This window comes from Oncorhynchus gorbuscha, linkage group LG15, assembly GCF_021184085.1.
Source record: "Oncorhynchus gorbuscha isolate QuinsamMale2020 ecotype Even-year linkage group LG15, OgorEven_v1.0, whole genome shotgun sequence".
Taxonomy (NCBI): Eukaryota; Metazoa; Chordata; class Actinopteri; order Salmoniformes; family Salmonidae; genus Oncorhynchus; species Oncorhynchus gorbuscha.
Genome location: NC_060187.1, coordinates 34,426,563 through 34,447,591, shown reverse-complemented (window position 1 = coordinate 34,447,591; position 21,029 = coordinate 34,426,563). Strand labels below are relative to the sequence as shown.

Here is a 21,029-nt window from a genome sequence, read left to right as displayed (position 1 = left end):
TGGTTTTTATATGGTGGTTGCATAATCAATAAATGGACCGGTCCTTAATTAGAATGATGGGAAATGTAGTTTTTAAAAACGTGACTTCCTTGCGTAGCAGTGGGAGAAGATGGAACGAGATGGGTTTTGGCCGACATTGTGCAAATGTTCTCATCGATTCAATATTTGATTTCTGTTCCCAAAACTAAAATATGTTATGAACAGAGTGGACTGTAAGGTTTGTAGACTATACCAGTTTTCGAAAGTTAAAAAATATTGTGTTGTGTAGAATGAGCGCAAGCGCAAATTGAGTTATTGCACACGCAGAGTAGAGGCGTTCTTTAACAAAAATATGCAAATAATGCTAGACCGCGCCAATAGAATCTCGCTAGCTCGTGCACACTATGATTAATTTGCTCCCGGTCAGTGTGCCAGTGGAAACGCCAAGCGGATGCTTCACATTTATACATTCGGTGAAATATCTGTCTCATTGTTCTTTCTATCTGTGGTAAAGAGCTGTCACGACGTGCTGATGATCTGTCTCCCTCATTCACCTGACTCAGGCAATGCTGGACTAAATTGCCTCCTGCAGTGTTCTTAACGCTCACCCCACTACTCACTCGGCAACAGCATGTCACAGTGAAATAGTTGTATATTTTTTAAGAGAAATGCCATGGCGGGCGCAGTGCAACAATGTTTTCAAAGTAGCCCAGTTTCGGGAAAACCGCGGACATGGCAACCCTAGCTGCATTATTTAAACGCAAACACATTAGCTAGCACAAGACAAACAAACTGATTTATCATCTCGTGTAACTTTGACAACCACCATATTTGTGATCAAACCAGACATGTATACATTTTTTTTAAAGTCGATAAAAAATAAATATTTACAAAATGTACTCCTCACGGCGTTCTGAGCTTGTGAAAAGCAAAATTACTTTTATTAAGACAAATGGTGATATTATATAGTTACAATAATAATGTGGGTATGATCTTTACTGTTTGAAGCGCATAAAAATATGAAGGAGCCACACCTTAAAGTTATCCAATCAGAATAACATATTCAAACCTGTATTTTAAGCCAATGAAAATTGAGGACGTCATGAATTAGAAACGTATCAAGCGTTCGGCTAAGCTAGTTGGCAAAAAAAGTTTACTAGCTTGTCCGGTAAAATACAATTGAAAAGATGGCGACGGCAATATACCTGGAACATTACCTCGACAGTGAGTATCTAGCTAACTTAATGTGAACAGTTGTGTTAATTGGCTACATTTCCAACCGTGTTTGTTTTTCAGTCTCGAACTTCTAAACTAACGTTAGCTTGGCGAGCTAGCAAGCAAGAAACATGTTGTGTCGTTAGCGAGATTACAAATTCTCGGCATTACTAACTAGTTCGTTAATTTACTGTTATTGTTGTTTGTTTTCTAGTAACTATGTTATTGAAACTGTACGTTAAATTCAATTCATAGCATTTCATCTATCTCTATCCTCTATCTAATGTTAGCTAGCGCACTGAGGGTATATTTTTCCGCTGTCTTGGCTTATTTTGTAGCAGTAAACCAGTAACAGATTATGTTCTGGCTAGTTACTAACCTAAACTGCAACCTGTACATTAATCTGTGGTGCATGCCAGTAACAAAATGCGGTTGATTAGTACTAGTTCGTTTGTTATAGCCACGTTCCGAATAATGATTGACAACTTCCCTGAACAGGGAGCACTTTCCTCAATGTAACTTTAGCAAGTTGGCGGGGAACGCAACCTCGTTTTCTACGGCGAGTCAGGTGTACACAGGGCGGACTGTTTGATTTCAAAGTGCGTCACGAGCACAAAGTATAACCAAATTCCAGTTCCACATCCGCCAAAATAATCGTATTTATGAAAATGTTTAAATAACAAATCAATACAAAAAGTACATGGAAAACACGTGTGTGTGTGTGTGTGTGTGTGTGTGTGTGTGTGTGTGTGTGTGTGTGTGTGTGTATAATATTAATGGACATTTGGGCTAGGGGGTACAATATCACATTACACAAGGACCTTAAGGGGAATATACATGAATAATTCTAACATTTTTTGTTGACAGGCTTAAAATATAGTTACATTTCTTTTTTCAAGGTATTTTTTTTTTTTGTACATTTGAAATATAACATTTGGTCGAAAGAATAATGAAATTAATTTAATTGTTTCATCTTATTTCTATCATAAGTAAAGAATCAAAGCAGCATCTCTCTCTATAATAGTGTAACATCTTCATAAATGTGTTCAAATATAAATCGACTGATGTCTTGCCACAGATCCATTTACATGAATACAATGTCAAACATGATGCAGCACTGTTTCTGAGTGGTCATTACAAAAAGTTAGGATTTTTAAAAACATCTTAATATAGTGGTCGGCAATCATTTTTATGAAAACTTTTTACATGTGTGGCAACATCTAAACTTTTTCCTAACAGACATTATCAGTAAAACCAATCCAATAATGTATAGATACAACATCCTGTTGCCACAAGGCTCGTATAGCTCTATTGTTGTTGAATGGACTAAAAGAAAAACAAATCTTTCCTACTAATGAGTCAATCGGGTTAATTGTAGGTATGTTCTGAGGGTCTTGACACGTTCCAGAATAATAAAGCAACACCTGAGGGAATGGCTTCTAAAACAATTGCAAAATCTTTCGGTGTTACAGGGATCTTGTAAAGTGATACAAATTCCTTAGAATTAAGTAAAAGACCCTCTTCATTAACAAGTTGACTCACCAATAGGATATTTCGGAACCAATATTCTTATAACAAAGAAGTATTTTTATACCGTATGTCCCGACTATTCCATATATCTGTGGAGAGAAATTATGCTGATAAATTAAGTACTATGACGAGAACCTGTTGAAAAGCAGAGTTTCACTGGAACTTTGTCAATATTATTATTGCAAACCAACATTAAGGCCACCAAAAGTAGAGAAGACATGATGAGGAGTGAAGTTCCACATAGAAGTGGGTCTTCTTAGGAATTGTTTTATCCAATTGATCTTAAAAGTATTCTTTAAAATTCAGCCCACCATACACAAGTGTTACATTAGGAAAAAACTGATACGATGGAATGGGTACGGTTTCTCCACAGACCAAATGCTTTTCAACTTTCTATCTCTTTGCTTATTTTCCCGTAAAGATATAAAGATAGAGCGGCATATGTTAACCTAGACCTTCAGCCTTGGTTATTAGGACTCTTCCTTTTAATGATAAGTCCCTATGTAGCCATTGATTTAGCTTCTAGTTAAAAATAAAAATAATAATAATAATTTGAGGGTTACAATTTAGTAAGTTCTGATCCTTAGTTATGCCTAAATATGTAAATTCTTCTTTCACTGGAATACCATAATATGAGGGTGTCACACAATCTTTGACAGCCATGAGTTCACATGTATTAATGTTAAGATATAGACCAGATGCTTTGGAAAAGGATTCTATCACATTTATCGATATGGGAATCTAACTAGCGTCTTTCAGGAAAAATTGTAGTATCGTCAGCCAGCTGGCTTATAATCATTTGTTTACCAGCTATGCAAATGCCTTGTACAGGACTATTATTTAAAGAATTTGTAAGAAGTTGGGTGATTAATAAAAATAGATACAGTGAGATAGGACAACCTCACCTTATTTCGCTCTCTAAATCAAATCTAGGTGAGGTGTCATGTTTCAGTTTGATAGAGCTGTTACCATTCGTATATAGTCTTAATAGCCTTACAGAAAAAATCCCCGAAGCCAAATTTCTTAAGGGAGTGGAAGATAATATGAAGCTATCCTCTACCGGAAAACAAGAGTGACGAGTTACTACAGTCATAATAATTATGGCTAAACCCTGCCTCTTCTGATTTTAAAATGAACCTTAACCACACTTTTAACATGCCTAATCCTAACCTTAAATAAAGACTAATGTTTTCATTCATTGTTACGATGTAGCCATTTTTTATATATATATATATATTTTTTTTTTTTGCGTCTGTGGTTACTAGTGACAACCTTGTTTTCCATGGGGGAAAACATTTAGGTTGAAGTTATTTTGCTAGTACAGCTGTTGTGATCCAGCTACCTGGCTAACATTATCCATTTTGGATGTGGCCACCTGTTATCTAGTATCGGCATCAGACTGCAGTGTATTCATTGTAGAAAAGTGAACATGAACCATGAGCTGTCAGCTGTGTGTTACCATAGAGTCCTATCTTGTTCTGAGGATGAAATATTGTAGTTACTGATGACTGCGTTTAACAATCATGATGTATTCCTCTAGGTATTGAGAATCTGCCCTGTGAACTACAGAGGAACTTTTCACTGATGCGGGACCTGGACAATAGAACTGAAGGTACAAAACATGAGGTTGACATCAGTTAAGCTACACAAAAAATACATTACAAATTGTATTAGTTTTGATCACCTGATTTACTACATTGTTTCATGCCCATCACTATTATATTGTTCAGCATAATTCATTTTCCAGTATTTAAATTGTCCTGCAAATGTGTAGAGAAAAAAGGAGAGATCGACAAGCTGGCAGAGGAGTACATCTCAAGTGTAAGGAACTTGGCTACGGAACAGAGGGTTGTGCACCTGCAGAAGATCCAGAGTGCTTACTGCAAGTGCAAAGAGTTCAGCGATGACAAAGTGCAGCTTGCCATGCAGACATATGAAATGGTCAGTGCTCCAACACTGTCATGAGTACATAAAGATCTCAATACTTTCACTGTTGGTTGTATAGTGCGCCAAACCTGTCATTTGAGTACAAACTAGTGTCATACTGTCACTATTGGTTTTGCATTATCTATTGACCAATCTAATTGTTTGCATGTCATAGGTGGACAAGCATATCCGCAGGCTGGATGCAGACCTGGCCCGATTTGAGAATGAGCTGAAGGAGAAGCTGGAAGTTAGCGGCTATGACAGTCCAGAAGGAAGAGGGTTAAAGAGTAAGCAGGGAGACTGTCTGTGGGAAAGCACATTTACAGCACATTTACGACATGTGCACATGGAAGTTAGTTACATCTGTGAATATCTGCTTCAGAGGGTGAAGGTCGGGGACTGAGGGAGAAGCGTGTGCCCAAGGGGAGAGGCAGGAAATCATCGGATGAGGATTCTCCCAGGAAGAAAAAGCTTAAAAACAGGTATAGTATTTTGTTTATACAATCTTTTCTATCTATGTCTGCCTGGTTTTTACTCTAACTCGATGTCATTTTACCCATTAATATCTGTAGCCCAGAATTGAGTGACGCTCTCCTGCCAATGCAACCGTCAGATGTTTTGGACATGCCAGTTGATCCAAATGAGCCAACATACTGCTTGTGCCATCAAGTGTCATATGGAGAGATGATTGGATGTGATAACCCTGATGTAAGTTTTTATTGGTTGTCCTTTTATTCCAAAGAATGCTTTGAAATTAGTGGCATTTTTATGTAGATCCAAGAAGTTAAATGAAAGATTATTGTAATCTGAATGTCTTCTTACCAATGTTTTCACTTATTCAAACAGTGCCCAATTGAGTGGTTTCACTTTGCTTGTGTTGATCTTGCTACGAAGCCAAAGGGAAAATGGTAGGTGAATCTTTTACATAGTTGGTGATTACACGCATTACGTTTTTGTACATCTTGTATTTAGTCTATTCTCTTTCAGGTTTTGTCCACGATGCACCCAAGATAAGAAGAAAAAATGATATTTCTTAAGTACTTTTCTATAAATGTGTGTTTTTTTGTCTGTAGTAAAATAGTGTAATATATTTACAAAAATATTTCCCTTTCTATTATGGCTGTGCATAAATATGATGGTCTAAATACAAAGCTTTTATTCAAAGTACTTGAAATTTATAAAGGTTTTAGTATTTGACAAACACATTTAACTGCTGTTGATAATACATTTTCTCCATGGTTTAGTTATTTTTTAAAATTCAGTCCTCACTCAAGTGTTACGATCTCATTTGTGCCTGCATTTTAGTTACCTAGCTACCTCTTGGGTTCAAGCACACACATGCAGAAAATATCTATACAACAATCTTGAATCCTGCCAAAAAATCTTAAACCAAGCAAACAAAAATGTTCACTCCGTCCATTTTTGGACTAATAAGCTATCTGGTAAAAGGTGTACTATATTTTTATATCGACTGTCAAAAGCAGTTGCCCGCTCTTGAATGTAGGATGGTGATAATGGTCAGACATTTAGGAAGCCACTGGGGTTTCTTTGCCTTCATAACCAGCGAGCATTAAAGGACTTTGAATTAAAATCAACTGCTCACCACTAATTATTAACAATGCCTAGATACAAAATAAAAAATTCTGGGGAATGGTGTTCCAAAGATATCTTATTCAAACTGCTATAAAGTATGAAAGAAAGACCAGCAGTAGCTAGGTTTCCATCCAATTTGCGACAGATTTTCATGCATATATTCATGCATATATTCTAAAATCTGCATACGAACGGCATTTTCCATCAAACTTCCGATGGTTATCACAAAAACTGTTGTGATAATGGTCTATAGACAGTTCGGACAGGGTAGGTTATATGATGAGATATAGAAAAGCCAGATCACTTTTAGTTGATAATAAACAGCCAAGCATCTTTCAAATTATAGCCTTTGATATTTAGTGGAAATTTGCATGAAGCTCATCACCATATGCTCTTAACCCAAATGGCTCCTGTAAGTCACAAGATAAGTGCCTTGCTCAAGGGCACATCAACATATTTTTTTTAACCTTTTTTGGATTCTGGGATTTTTTTGTGGTTACTGGCCCAATGCTCTTAACTGCTAGGCTACCTGCCGACTACTTAACCACCATAAGTTATGAAGTTTGTGAAATAAATTATGACTAACTTTAACTTAACTGCCGATAAGCTCTGCATGCTTTTTCACTTTGTGTTAGTAGAACAACGAAACATATCATTCATTGCATGACTTCAAGCTTACTGCGGTTTTTATATGGCAATATTTGCGTGTAAAAACGCTATCACCGCAATTGTGGCAATATCCCACTTTGTATTGCGTATTTTGTTTTGGCGACATTGGAAAATGTACTGTTTCCATGAGGCCTGTCGTGAGTTTTTTTTTTTTTAAAAATGCGTCAGGTGATTAATCTCCATGAAATGGTTGGATAGAAACCTGGTTATTTGAAGAAATTGAACATAAATGATTCTGAGCTATTATCCACTGTAAAAAACCACTGCTATTGCTTTTGAATATTTTGTTGACCTAAAATTTTAAATGTAGAGATTCAGATGATATTTGATAGTTGTATGTGCTACTTTTTATTCAAACCTTACACAATACTATTGTACTTGATATAGGCTACAATGTTGACAACGACATGTGACAAGAATATTAATTTCCAAAGATTGTTACTTTAGATAATTGTTCGGGATTCTTAGGGGTTTAGCATAAACTTGTCTTTAGTTAACTGTGAATATATCAATCTTGTACAAGTATAATGCTGTTGAAACAGAGGGTCAAGGAGACAGTGTTTATTTTGTAAATGTAAGTTTCATATCAATAAACATGTACAACTACTCAATATTTCAATAGCATCTGTAAGGATATTAGTTTAAATGTGTATTTTTATCCATGTCCAGTTGGATATGGTTGTTGTTGATGGCTTAATTGAGCAAAGGGCCAGAATAACAACTGCCCTGTGCAAAGGAATGAGTATTATTCAGTCACTAAAGATCAGGTAGGGTGCTTTGTTGACAATCTGAAACACTCCCAGTCTGATCTGTGTTCTTTTAAAACCCATCATCAGACTCCTCTTCATCCCAGCTGCATGGTTCCCGAGCAACCTCCCCTTTAAATTCCACCTCCAGGTCATAGACAAAGTCAGGGTCATCTTTCCGCCTTCGGTTACGCTCAAAGAGTTTGTCCATTTGGACCTTCTTGCGCGCAAGCTCCTCATCATCCAGCTTGTTGAGGTCCTCATCATCCAGCTTGTTGAGGTCCTCCTCAGGGTGCAGGCGGAGGGAGGCTAGAGTGTGCTCCAGGCTGTGGCCCTGCATGTGATCCCGCAGCACTATATGAAGCCTCTCCAGTTGCCCCAATGAAACACTCTCCAGGTATGCCCTATGCCGAATATGGTGCTTCATTCTCTCCGCAGCCATGCAGCAGTCTGTGGGTGAAATAGAATTAGATTACCTCATGTTTTAAGTATCTATTTGGGTAAAACACCTTTTAGTGGTGGTCACCAACCATAAATCCTCAAGAGTACTGGGCTTTCAATGAAACCTGTACTCTGCAGCTCTCAAATACTAGTTGGGAAAGTATTTTCTATGATCTATTTGCCTTGTGGGTTGTCCATCTAGAATTTCAGTTGTTGCATTGGACAAGTTAATAAGTATAGCAATGTGTTGCCATATGTATTGATCTGACACTAAAATAATTCGGGAGATCACTATGCCATCTGAAAGCTCTCCATAACAAGTGTGACCAAGGTAGCGTTTCCCAAACGCGGTCCTGGTTATTGCCCTAGTACTACATAACTGATTCAAATAATCAACTAACGTTAATCATTAAGCTTTTTTATTATTTGAATCGGCTGTGTAGTGCAAGGGCAAAAACCAAACACCCCTTGGGGTCCCCAGGTCCGAGTTTGGAAAATGCTGGACTATGGGATGCTCATCCTTTCTGTGATCAGCATTGTACTATGTAGTTTTCCTACCTGAACAGTTCGAGAAGTTCCTCACAGGTATGATTCTTTTGCGGATCTTGTTGGTATCGTCAACATTACTTTCATAAATTAAAACGATTGATGGCGGGCTGAATTGAACACCGCATCGTTTAGCCACAAAAGGCATTGTTGAGTATTTTATTTTACTTATACGAACGTTTTATGTAGATTTATCAAAGTACCTCGCAAGGTAATTAGCTCGCAAACATGTTTGACATGCATACTATCTTGAGTTTTGAAAATAAACAAAATACTGAAAGGCAGGCACGCAAAAAAATCAAACGAATCGACCCAGCTAGTTTCTCAAACCTCGTCCAAATCTTGGGCTACGCTCCAATTGCCTGTGCGCTTATGGGGTGAAGATGGCTTCTACTTTTGTTCACAGTAGGTAAAAAAAAAAGTCTTCACTGTTTTAAGATTTTCTATGTAGTTATCGCAATTAATTTGAATATGAGAATAATATATTTGTCTGTCATAATGAACTGTATATTGGAATGGGTCCTTCATTTCAGTTTGTTTCCGTAAACACATGACGTGGCTGGCTGACATTTCTAGCATCGCCCAGGGTTTTCAGAAGACAATATATTCATGTTTGTATTTTTCAGCACATGTGCTGTTTACTTGGTTCTTTTTGGATCAACGCAAGCAGGTAAATTATAACACATCAAAGAAAGTCATTTTGAATAAATCCGACAATGTTAATTGAGGGCGGTTGAAGGGTGGTGGCTAGTAACGTTAGGTATTTAAAGTAAAGTTAGCTAGCGCCACTTCGATACAAAGTGCTTTTGCGAAGCAGGTAATTTAGCTAGGATAGCATTTCGCTAACATTGACCTCAGTATCCTATCCTGCTACAAACAAGTAAAGGTATCGAAGTGACCTGAAAATAGTTTCCCAGCTAGTTAACGTTACACCAAATTTGTCATGCCATTCGTTCAGCCAATCTTTTTCACAGGTAGCTATGCACAGTAGCTAATCTTCAATGTATGAAGTTCAGTGCCAACAGCAGAGCCACACTGGATTGACAAATTGTCAACCAACAATGTCCACAGACAGTCACTGACCCTATGCTTTTAGATGGCTGCTAGTTTTTCATGTGATGTACAAAGCCTCTGACCTTTTTTTTGCAGACGAGAACAGCTGTGGTTTGTCCATGACATGGCTGGAGACTGTATCAGTAACGATGGATGTCAGCAAAAATGGTTTTCACAGGTAACTAATTGTAAGATGACCATCTGGCGAATAAACATCTGCAAGGTTACCAAGAGCATAGCTAATAAATGCAATTGAAAGATGTTGATTTTGACTCCTAATCTTTGGTTACTCTGGGGCCATACTTGTGAACATTAGAAAGGGTTACATTTAAACAGTTTCTCAGTCTCAATGTGCATCAGACAATTAAAATGGTCAACATTGTAACTGGTTCCATTGGAGTCTGTCACACGTTAGACCTATGCAAACCATAGCCATGGGAAGTAGAGGTGCTGAGGGTGCTGAAATTTAATTTGAAATATAATATTAATTTAAATATATTTGATTTTTTTTCCTCCGAGGTAGTGCACTGGGTCTTCACTAGTCTTGTATAATTTCTGTGTTTCGCCCACCAAGCGGGGAATTTTTGTATGGAGGTCAATGAGTGTTGAATTAAAAAAGGAAGTTTCCTAATGCTTATTAAGTTGTTACGAGTGTACCGATAAGTAGGACACGTGACATCCCGACAACTTTGAGAAAAAAACACTTTATATTGCCGTTGCCTCGATGCAAATTCATGGCACAAGGCTAGTAGCATAGCATCTCCATCGAAGACAGGCGGTTGACATCAACAACCCTCATTGAATATTCAAAAAAGAATACAATAATCAATGTATCCACCAAAGACAGGATAGGCGGTAGATATTAGAGGTCGACCGATTATGGTTTTTCAATGCCGATACCGATTATTGGAGGACCAAAAAAGCCGATACCGATCAATCGGCTGATTTATAAAAAATTAACTTAATTTGTAATAATGACAATTAGAACAATACCGAATGAACACTTATTTTAACTTAATACATCAATAAAAATAAATTTAGCCTCAAGTAAATAATGCAAAAACAAAGTGTTGGAGAAGAAAGTAAAACTGCAATATGTGCTATGTAAGAAGGCTAGCATTTCATTTGCTGAGAACATATGGAAGCTGGTGGTTCCTTTTAACATGAGTCTTCAATATTCCCAGTTAAGAAGTTTTAGGTTGTAGTTATGACTATTTCCCTCTACCATTAGTATTGCATTAACCTTTGACTATTGGATGTTCTTATAGGCACTTTAGTATTGCCAGTGTAACAGTATAGCTTCCATCCCTCTAGTTAGCGTGTGCTAACTAGCTAGCCATTTCACTTCGGTTACACCAGCCTCATCTCGGGAGTTGATAGGCTTGAAGTCATAAACAGCGCAAAGCTTGATGCACAACGAAGAGCTGCTGGCAAAACGCACAAAGGTGCTGTTTGAATGAATGTTTATGCGCCTGCTTCTGCCTACCACCGCTCAGTCAGATACTTGTATGCTCAGTCAGATTATATGCAACGCAGGACACGCTAGATAATATCTAGTAATATCATCAGCCATGTGTAGTGAACTAGTGATTATGATTGATTGTTATTAGATAAGTTTAATGATAGCTAGCAACTTACCTTGGCTTACTGAATTCGTGTAACAGGCAGACTCCTTGTGGAGTGCAACTAGAGAGAAGCAGGTCATTATTGCGTTGGACTGGTTAACTGTAAGGTTGCAAGATTGGATCCCCCGAACTGACAAGGTGAAAATCTGTCATTCTTCCCCTGAACAAGGCAGTTATCCCACCGTTCCTAGGCCGTCATTGAAAGTAAGAATGTGTTAACTAATTTGCCTAGTTAAATAAATGTTTTTTATATATATTGTTTTTTAAATCGGCGCCCAAAAATACCAATTTCCGATTGTTATGAAAATTTGAAATTGGCCCTAATTAAACGGCCATTCCGATTAATCGGTCGACCTCTAGTAGATGTACAGCCTACCGTACCGCTTTGTTGACAACGACTCCCATTTTTAGGGCGGAAAGACCCGTATCGTGCCAGTATATCCATAATCTTTGGCTGACCTCACCGGGAAATAATCACTCATCTGGATCAAGTAACGTAGATGGACTTGAACAAACACTTTCCATAAGAGCATTATCATCCTACAGATTCCAGTAAAAGTGTTTGATTATTTTAAAGAAGTTTATCGTGAGTCCGGACTCGAACCCACAGACTTGAACCCACGCAGGCGTGTTCCACACTAAAGGAAAGTTTCATTCTACAGTACACCTGCCAATCAATGCATTCTATTGCACGCTCTATGCCTAATTAAAGGACCCATCCCCAGAGGAAGATGCTGCAACTATTTTGATAGTTTGATAGTTAATTTCCTGTTCTAGAGAGGAAATGCATGTTTAGGTTCCACCTCCTGAAGAATGATGAAGACCACATACATATTCACGAATTCCATCTGGAGTTGATCAACATCAACAAATGGGTCACTGACAGCTGTCAGTGTAGCTAGCTAGCATGATATCCTTATCTAGCTAACTAATGTTATCTGTTGCTCTTTATTTTACAACGATGTATTCAAAAAATTAGCCAGCTGGTTCTGGATTTGTCATCTTCCATAATTGCGGCCTCAAATCTGCAATGGAAATAGTTAAGGGGTGCAAACTAATGTTATTCTATTTTAATTTGCTCCATTGCTCAGGTGGCCAAGTGGACACAAGGCTTTTGGCTCATCTCTGTTGCCTAGAGAAATTACTTTGCAGCTGTTTTTGATTAATAAAGGGGTGGCAGGTAGCCTAGGGGTTAAGCATTGGGTTAGTAACATAAATGTTGCTGGTTTGAATCCCTTGAGCAAGGCACTTAACCCTAATTGTTCATGTGAGTCGCTCTGGATAAGAGCGTCTGCTAAATGACTAAAATGTTATCAATGTCATGCTGATGGGTGTTAACATTCAAATAAAACCTAGCCATGAAACTAAATAGGAAAATACATCACATTTGCACAGATTTGCACAAAGTGGGCAGTTTGAATTTGTTACATCAATTCATATATATCATACTTTGACTAAAATTATGACTTGTTGACTTTAACTCATAGTGCAACATCAATCGTGGGTAAGCTATGTTAGCTTGAATAAGTGTATTTGTACTGTTGTGGGCATTTTTAATAAGGTGATTATACAAGACCATTCAGTGCTTTCAGGGTGTGTTTACAACTGTAAATAATATACAAAATGTAGCAATTCAACAGCAAATGTTGTTTAGCCTGCACATCTTTTAGAGCACGCCAAATCAAAGTTTATTGGTTACGTACACAGATTTGCAGATATCGCAGGTGCAGCAAAATGCTTGTGTTTCTAGCTCCAACAGTGCAGTAATACCTAGCAATAAAATACACACAATCTGTGAAAACATTTAGAAGCTGTCTCTCAGTCCCAGCTTTGATGCCCCTTCTAGATGGTAGTGGGCTGAACAGGCTGTGGTTGAGGTCCTTGATGATATTCTTGGCCTTCCTGTGACACCGTGGCGTGTAGATGTCCTGAAGGGCTGGCAGTGTGCCCCTAGTGATGCGTTGGGCTGACCGCACCACCCTCTGGAGAGCCCTGTGGTTGTGAATGGTGCAAAGCCCGACAAGATGCTTTCAATGGTGCATCTGTAGAAGTTTGTGGCTTGGCCCCTAAGACTCACATTTCTTTAGCCTCCTGAGGTTGAAGAGGCACTGTTGTGCCTTCACCACGCTGTCTGTGTGAAGGGACCAAACTTTATGATTGAGTTGGCGATGCGCGTGGCCACACAGTCATGGGTGAACATGGAGTACAGGAGGGGGCTGAGCACGCACCCCCAGTGGGGGTCCCCGTGTTGAGGATCAGGGTAGCGGAGGTGTTGCTGCCTACCTTCCCGACTTGGGGTCAACCCATCAGGAAGTCATTGCTTGCCTCATTGTGCAAATGATTTCCATTTTTCAAAGGGTTAATTCCTTTGGATCTTTTTTTCACTGTGCTCATCTCTGTCCTGTGCCAACTACACTGAACAAAAATATAAATGCAATATGCAACAATTTCAAAGATTTTTACTGAGTTACAGTTCATATAACGAAATCAGTCAATTGAAATCAATTCATTAGGCCCTAATCTATGGATTTCACATGACTGGGAATGGTGATATGCATCTGTTGGTCACAGATACCTAAAAAAGTAGGGGCGTGGATCAGAAAACCAGTTAATATCTAAAATGACAACCATTTGCCTCATACAGGGCGACCCCTCCTTAGCATATAGCTGAGCAGGCTGTTGATTGGCCTGTGCAATGGTGTCCCACTCCATTAATTCATCTGTGAAGAGCAGACTTTTCCAGCGTGCCAGTGGCCATCGACGGTGAGCGTTTGCCCACTGAAGTCTGTTGCGAAGCCAAACTGCAGTCAGGTGAGGACAACAATCACGCAGTTGAAACGGTGTCTGACAACTTGTATTTTCTTTCTCTCAAATAAAAACCTGACCCCGAGGGGGATTCAAACTCAAGGCTGTCGTACCTTGCTGTCTCTGGGCTTACCGTCTTAGTGGATCACACCACTAATTTAAGCCTTATTCACACTGGCAGTTTGACTCATCCTATTTTGGATTTGAATCCTATGTGATCCTACATTTAGATTTTTTTTCCGCATTCAGAACAGCCAAAAAGCACATGGAATCAGATATTTCAAACCACCATTGATTCCTGGCCATGCGACATGTCTTGAACAGTCAAATCAGATTTATTTGGCATACTGTTATTTTGACAAAAACATGTGGTAGCTAACTAGCTTGTTAGTTGTTTACAAAGAAAATGGTGAACGTACTCGAAAGTTTAACAGCTGTGGTTAGCTGAAAAGGACGTGTTTCATAAGTTGGATCTTATCCTTTGAGGCTTTAAGTGTTCATACACTGATTTTGAACACTCAAAGCAACTGGGAAACATCCATGGCAGGCATGATCACCTTAGAAGTTATGTAGCAACTAGCAAGCTAAGTGATAGGAGGCACAAGCACCACCACCAATCAGCCTCCACCACTGCTCACACACCCATCATTACTATGACTGCTAGCGTAGTCATGTCTGCAAATGACAACCAATCTGATTTGGTCACTTGCAACTTGCTGTTTGGACAGTCAGTAATCCAAAACGTACACAGTATTTGAGCATTTAAGGTCTGCAGTGTGAACAAGACTTTTGTCATAGCAGTAAGGGTAAATGACTGGTATTTGACAAGACCATGAGTGTACAAATATAAACTTACATGTATAATCAAATGTTATTTGTCACATGCGCCGATTACAACAGTAACTGCATTGTTGGTAAAAATGAGAGTCAAGAAAATATTGACAAAATAAACTAAAGTAAAATGAGTAACACAATAACGAGGCTATATACAGGGGGTACCGGTACCGAGTCAATGTGCGGGGGTACATGTTAGTCGAGGTAATGGAGGTAAGATGTACATGTTGGTAGGGGTCAATGTGCGGGGGTACAGGTTAGTTGAAGTAATTGTTTAGTAGTCTTATGGCTTGGTGGTAGAAGTTGTCAAGGAGCCTTTTGGACCTGGACTTGGAGCTCTGGTAACGCCTGCCGTGTGGTAGCAGAGAGAAGTCTGTTTTTGGTGGCTGGTGTCTTTGAGAATTTCTTTGGGCCTTCCTCTGACACCGCATAGTATAGAGATCCTGGATGGCAGAAAGCTTGGCCCCAGTGATGTACTGGGCCGTACGCACTACCCTCTGTAGCACATAATGGTTGGATGCCAAGCAGTTGCCATACCAGGCGGTGATGCAACCGGTCAAGATGATCTCTGGTGCAGCTGTAGAACTTTTTGAGGATCTGGGGATCCATGCCAAATCTTTTCAGTCTCCTGAGGGGGGAAAAGGTGTTGTCGTGCCCTCTTCACGACTGTCTTGGTGTGTTTGGACTATGTTCGATTTGTTGGTGCTGTGGACACCAAGGAACTTGAAGCTCTCAACCCGCTTACTACAGCCCCCTCAATGCGATTAGGGGTGTGCTCGGCCCTCCTTTTCCTGTAGTCCATGATCAGCTCCTTTGTCTTGCTCATGTTGAGGGAGAGGTTGTTGTCCTGACACACACTGCCAGGTCTCTGACCACCTCCCTGTAGGCTGTCTCATCGCTGTCGGTGATCAGGCCTACCATCGTTGTGTAGTCTGCAAATGTAGTAATGGTGTTGGAGTCGTGCTAGGCCACGCAGTTGCGGGTGAACAGGGAGTACAGGAGGGGACTAAGCATGCACCCCTGTGTTGAGGATCAGTGTGGCAGATGTTGTCACCTACCTTTACCACCTGGGGGCAGCCCGTCAGGGATCCAGGTGCAGAGTGAGGTGTTTAGTCCCAGGGTCCTTAGCTTAGTGATGAACTTTGTGGGCACTATGGTGTTAAATGCTGAGATGTAGTCAATTAACAGCATTCTCACATAGGTGTTCCTTTTGTCCAGGTAGGAAAGGGCAGTGTGGAATGCGATTAAGATTGCATCATCTGTGTATCTGTTGGGGCAGTATGCAAATTGTTGTAGGGTTTCCGGGATGATGGTGCTGTGAGCCATTACCAGCCTTTCAAAGCACTTCATGGCTATAGATGTGAGTGTTACGGGGCAGTAGTCATTTAGGCAGGTTACCTTGGTGTTCTTGGACATGGACTATGGTGGTCTATTTGAAACATGTAGGTGTTAGACTCGGTCAGGGAGAGATTGAAAACATCAATGAAGACACTTGCCAGTTTGTCCGCGCATACTTTGAGTACACGTCCTGGTAATCCATCTGGCACCTCAGCCTTTTGAATGTTGACCTGTTGAAAGGTCTTACTCTCATCGGCTACGGAGAGATTGATCAGTCATCCGGAACAGCCGGTGCTCTCATGCATGGTTCAGTGTTGCTTGCCTAAACGTGAGCATGAAAGGCATGTAGCCCGTCTGCTAGGCTTGCATCACTGGGCAGCTCGCAGCTGGGTTTCCGATTCTTCCTAAATCTGTATTGCTGTGAAAGCACACGTGTGAAATAGATAGGCTGAAGCCTGGGATTTTGTAATGTATTCAAAAATGTTGTCTGTTAGTACTAGTAGCTTGTAGTCTATTTAAGGATGCATCAATGCAATATTGTCACACAACATTTTGACACAGACCAATGGAACAAAAGTAAATCAGAATTTGTAGGTTTAAAATATCTCACTGGTTACCAAGGTTGACCTATTTTAAGAAATGCCATTGGTTGGTGGATATAAAGTGTAAGATATTTGATAGGCTGATGCAGAATAAGCAGTTATCTGGTGAGGTTAGCATAGGGCTAACGTATGCCAGTTTCTGATAGGACCAACAACATTGTACCTGGTGTTAGACTCATTGTTATATTTATCCTGATACCAGATTTGAATTCACGCAACACTAACACTGGTCCTATCACGTGCAAGTAAATTGATAATTTTAATTGGGTGATGCACATTTGAGACTTGAGAAGCTGTTTACTTTTTAACTGTTTCTAATGTTAGGAAGTATGGTCCCTCTGTGTTTTTAGAGACCTGGTCACCACAGTTGACTTCGGTCCTGGTTTTCCAGATGGCCTCGAGGCTCTGCTGGTTCACAGACTACCCAGTGGGATCTACATTGATCAATACCAACTTGCATCTCTGAAAGAGGACACTGGTTTACAGGTAAAAAATGACAATGACTGTAGCATTATACAACCACAGTACAGAAAAGTATAGGATCAAATTATTATACCCAACTCCATCTGCCAATTCTGAGATCTATGTTAGGCCAAACCTAATACATGCTATGCTAAGTAACACATTTGATGATCTTTTCCTGTTAGGTGCTTTTGGGTTCAGCGGTTGACTTGGAGGCTCCAGCACACACATCTGAGGAATTCCTTGTTCTCGTGTATCCTGCTCTGGACCAAGGAATTCTCAAAGCAACACTCCCTATCCATGGCCGTTATCACAAGCCCTCTCTTGCAGGGAAGAGATTTGAACTTGTTGAAATTAAACTTCCAAAGCTAATACTCAGGACAGAAACATGTGAGTTATCGTGTTTATACCTTTTACGCATAACCATACTTCCCAATTTCCTTCATGCTGTGTCTGTAAATAACATTAACGTTTGGTTATTGGAAGTGGACCAACTTATTTAATGGCAAATATGCTTGTTTTTACCATTATAACTAGTTTTTATTTTGTTTTAAGGTACACAGCTCATTTCCTTCCCTCCTTACAAAATTGTGGACGCACCCTGCACTGTCCACAACTTAAGCATATGCCAATGGCTTGAGATCCAACATCTACAGGTAAATCTATCAGCCAATGACATTGTCGCATACACTACATGACCAAACATCCATTCCAAAATCATGGGCATTAATATGGGGTTGGTCCCCCCAGTTGCTGCTGTAACAGCCTCCACTCTTCTGGGAAGGCTTTCCACTAGATATTGGAACATTGATGCGGGGACTTGCTTCCATTCAGCCACAAGAGCATTATAGGGTTTTGCACTGATGTTCGACTGCGAGCCAGGCCTAATCACCTGTGTTCCAATTCATCCCAAAGGTGTTCGATGGGGTTTGAGGTCAGGGCTCTGTGCAGGCCAGTCAAGTTCTTCCACACTGATCTCGACAAACCATTTCTGGATGGACCTCGCTTTGTGCATGGGGGCATTGTCATACTGAAACCGGAAAGGGCCTTCCCCAAACTGTTGCCACAAAGTCGGAAGCACAGAATCGTCTTGAATGACATTGTATGCTGTAGCGGTAATATTTGCCTTCACTGGAACTAAGGGGCCTAGACCAAACCATGAAAAACGCTCCAGACCATTATTCCTGCTCCACCAAACTTTACAGTTGGCATTATGGATTCGTGTAGGTAGCATTCTCCTGTAATCCGCCAAACCTCAATTAGTTTGTCCAGACAGCCAGCTGGTCAAGCGGGATTCATAACTCCAGAGAATGCGTTTCCACATCCCCAGAGTCCAATGGCGGCGAGCTTTACACCAATCCAGCCAATCCATTGCACATGGTGACATTAGGCTTGTGTGCGGCCATGGAAACCCTTTTCATTATTATGCTGACATTGCTTCCAGAGGCATTGTTACTCGGTAATAATTGTTGCAACCGAGGACACACTATCTGTACGGCTCACAGAACGTTGGTCCGTTCTGTGAGCTTGTGTGGCCTACCACTTCGTGGCTGAACAGTTGTTGCTCCTAGACGTTGCCACATAACAATAACAGCACTTACAGTTCACCGGGGCAGCTCTGGCAGGGCAGAAATTTGACGAACTGACTTGTTGAAAAATTGGCATCCTATGACGGTGCCACGCTGAAAATTACTGAGCTCCCTCAGTAAGGCCACTACTGCCAATGTTTCCTATGGAGATTCCATGGCTGTGTGCACGATTTTATACACCATTCAGCAACGGCAAATGGCCGAATCCACTCATTTTAAGGGCTGTCCTCATACATTTGTGTGTGTGATTTGGTAACAGTAAATTATGTTTGGAGTCCACATTTTTTTTACTAGGTAAGTCAGTTAAGAACAAATTCTTATTTACAATGACGGCCTACCCCGGCCAAACCCGGACGACGCTGGGCCAATTGTGTGCCACCCTATGGGACTCCCAATCACTGCCGGATGTGTACATTCAATGTAGTATTGAATGTGTCATTACTATCATACTTAGTAACTAACTTGTTTATTTTCAATAACAATGTTTCAAAACGTACCAACTGTGAATATGAAAATGACTTGAATCACCTTATCCAAATGTTTATTTATTTTTAGGAGCAGGATCCTGTGAGTTTGGAGATACCACTTGGTGATGGGTCTCTGGTGGAGCCTGTATGTGCTGGAACTCTGCTTGTCACGCTGCTGTGCTGTGTCATCCTTTCAAGAAGTATCTGGATGCATGGTGTTTTTTAGACAATGTTATACTGATTTAATAATGTACTGTACAGTAAGAAATCCCCAGGGATTAATTTGCAACTAGACTATTTAGTTTTTTCCCAATGACTTTTTAAAACATTAAATAATTGTCACACTGCTTCCATATGTTTTTGTGTCAAAGAACCGTTGATTGGATCCTTGAAAGTAATGTACCATACATTGACTCTGCTATAGGGTATAGGCCTATAGACATGTAGAGTTGAACAACCTCAACCAAAATGGTGTTTGAACCTGGGTACCTTCACTAATAACTGTACTGCAGACAGGTTCTAATTTTTATCACCAGGAAAGTACACACAGAAACAAATAAATTACCAGACGGATCTTGTCAATATGTAGTTGGTACCGTTTAATATAGTTGTAACACCCGTCGCTGGGGCGGTAGTTCCGCCTCCCCTTCGCCATAGTGGAATTATTCCCGGGACGAAAAGATTGAGGAAACAATTATGTAGGGAACTGAACTATTGAAAACAATGGATTACGCTGTGTAATTTATGCAAGCGCCACAGTAATATCATAACTCTTGTTTTAGGTATGTACAAACGTTTTCATAGCGTCTACGGATTGGACCCAAGTTATATTCATGTTTCCTGTGGAGTCTTTCTGGTAAGTTGCGAGTCGCAGGACGTCATCAAATAAGTTAGTGCTTGTCCTCGGTACCGACAATCGCTATCTAGCTAATCAATGCATTTATGTTGCTTACCAAATTAACATGTGTATTATCAAGCATGGTTCGTTATTGTCTGGCATTCGCGCTACTGCACTTGGAGGACAAGCTTGCTAGCTAATTCACTCTAGCTAACGTTAGAACTCTAATTACACATAGCTAACTAACTGGAAGAAAAAAAAACTCGGGTAACTGTTAGCCTAGCTAACCTGCTTTAATTAGCTTAGTTGAATAGCTAAAATAATTAGCACTAATATAATCGTGGAATCCGCTAAATAGTTAGGCCTAACGTCACTTGCAAGACGACAGAGCATCTGATCTTTCACTGACTTTCTAATACACAGTTGGAAGTACTGAGGTAATTGTTGATAAAAGGTTATGTGGAAGGATGAGCCGGTTAAGGATCGATTCAGACAAGGTGGTAGATTGTACGACAAGCGACAGGTTTATTCAGAGTGAAGATATCTGGTACAGCGTATATACGGGCTCCTCTGTTAGCTCATCAGAGACTAGCAGAAAAAGGCACCTGCTAACAGTGAGTACAAGCTTCATATACACAACAGAAAGTAGGTTGATTTCTAGGAGATCGGATCTTCGGATTGGATCAGGCTGGGGTGTAGTCGTCCGGCATTGGCTCTGTTGTCTGTCCTTCATCGTAGAATCCTGCCATGCCTGTTCTTGGTCGTCACACC

General features: G+C 40.0%; 4 protein-coding genes across 11 annotated transcripts in view; 3 read left to right on the top strand and 1 right to left on the bottom strand.

Moving 5' to 3' along the window:
• The first annotated feature begins 85 nt into the window (after positions 1–85).
• ing5a (inhibitor of growth family, member 5a) lies at positions 86–7,518 on the top strand. 2 transcript variants are annotated; one of them, XM_046300898.1, is made up of 8 exons: positions 86–217; positions 4,265–4,336; positions 4,499–4,665; positions 4,826–4,937; positions 5,033–5,132; positions 5,223–5,358; positions 5,497–5,558; positions 5,638–7,518. In XM_046300898.1, the coding sequence occupies exons 2-8, from the start codon at positions 4,309–4,311 to the stop codon at positions 5,675–5,677; spliced, it is 645 nt and encodes a 214-aa protein (XP_046156854.1). In that variant the 5' UTR covers positions 86–217; positions 4,265–4,308; the 3' UTR covers positions 5,678–7,518. The 2 variants fall into 2 exon arrangements, with proteins under 2 accessions (XP_046156854.1, XP_046156853.1); XM_046300897.1 differs by lacking the exon at positions 86–217 and adding an exon at positions 1,053–1,203.
• cep19 (centrosomal protein 19) lies at positions 7,459–9,107 on the bottom strand. The gene is made up of 2 exons (XM_046300902.1): positions 8,658–9,107; positions 7,459–8,108 (listed from the first exon to the last, which is right to left on the bottom strand). The coding sequence occupies exons 1-2, from the start codon at positions 8,791–8,793 to the stop codon at positions 7,732–7,734; spliced, it is 513 nt and encodes a 170-aa protein (XP_046156858.1). The 5' UTR covers positions 8,794–9,107; the 3' UTR covers positions 7,459–7,731.
• On the top strand, positions 8,544–19,775 carry pigx (phosphatidylinositol glycan anchor biosynthesis, class X). 3 transcript variants are annotated; one of them, XM_046300901.1, is made up of 6 exons: positions 8,544–8,684; positions 9,795–9,876; positions 17,253–17,388; positions 17,550–17,754; positions 17,920–18,020; positions 19,509–19,775. In XM_046300901.1, the coding sequence occupies exons 2-6, from the start codon at positions 9,818–9,820 to the stop codon at positions 19,644–19,646; spliced, it is 639 nt and encodes a 212-aa protein (XP_046156857.1). In that variant the 5' UTR covers positions 8,544–8,684; positions 9,795–9,817; the 3' UTR covers positions 19,647–19,775. The 3 variants fall into 3 exon arrangements, with proteins under 3 accessions (XP_046156857.1, XP_046156856.1, XP_046156855.1); XM_046300900.1 differs by lacking the exon at positions 8,544–8,684 and adding an exon at positions 8,955–9,050; XM_046300899.1 differs by lacking the exon at positions 8,544–8,684 and adding an exon at positions 9,159–9,315.
• A 277-nt stretch (positions 19,776–20,052) lies between these two features.
• LOC123996985 (serine/threonine-protein kinase PAK 2) overlaps positions 20,053–21,029 on the top strand; it is a 38,756-nt gene continuing 37,779 nt past the window's right edge. For 3 of the 5 annotated variants that reach the window (XM_046300891.1, XM_046300892.1, XM_046300895.1), the window contains exon 1: positions 20,056–20,276. The gene's annotated coding sequence lies outside the window, so the exon portion shown is untranslated. Of the gene's footprint in view, positions 20,277–21,029 lie in introns of all 5 variants that reach the window. The other 2 variants (XM_046300894.1, XM_046300893.1) reach the window with 2 other exon arrangements.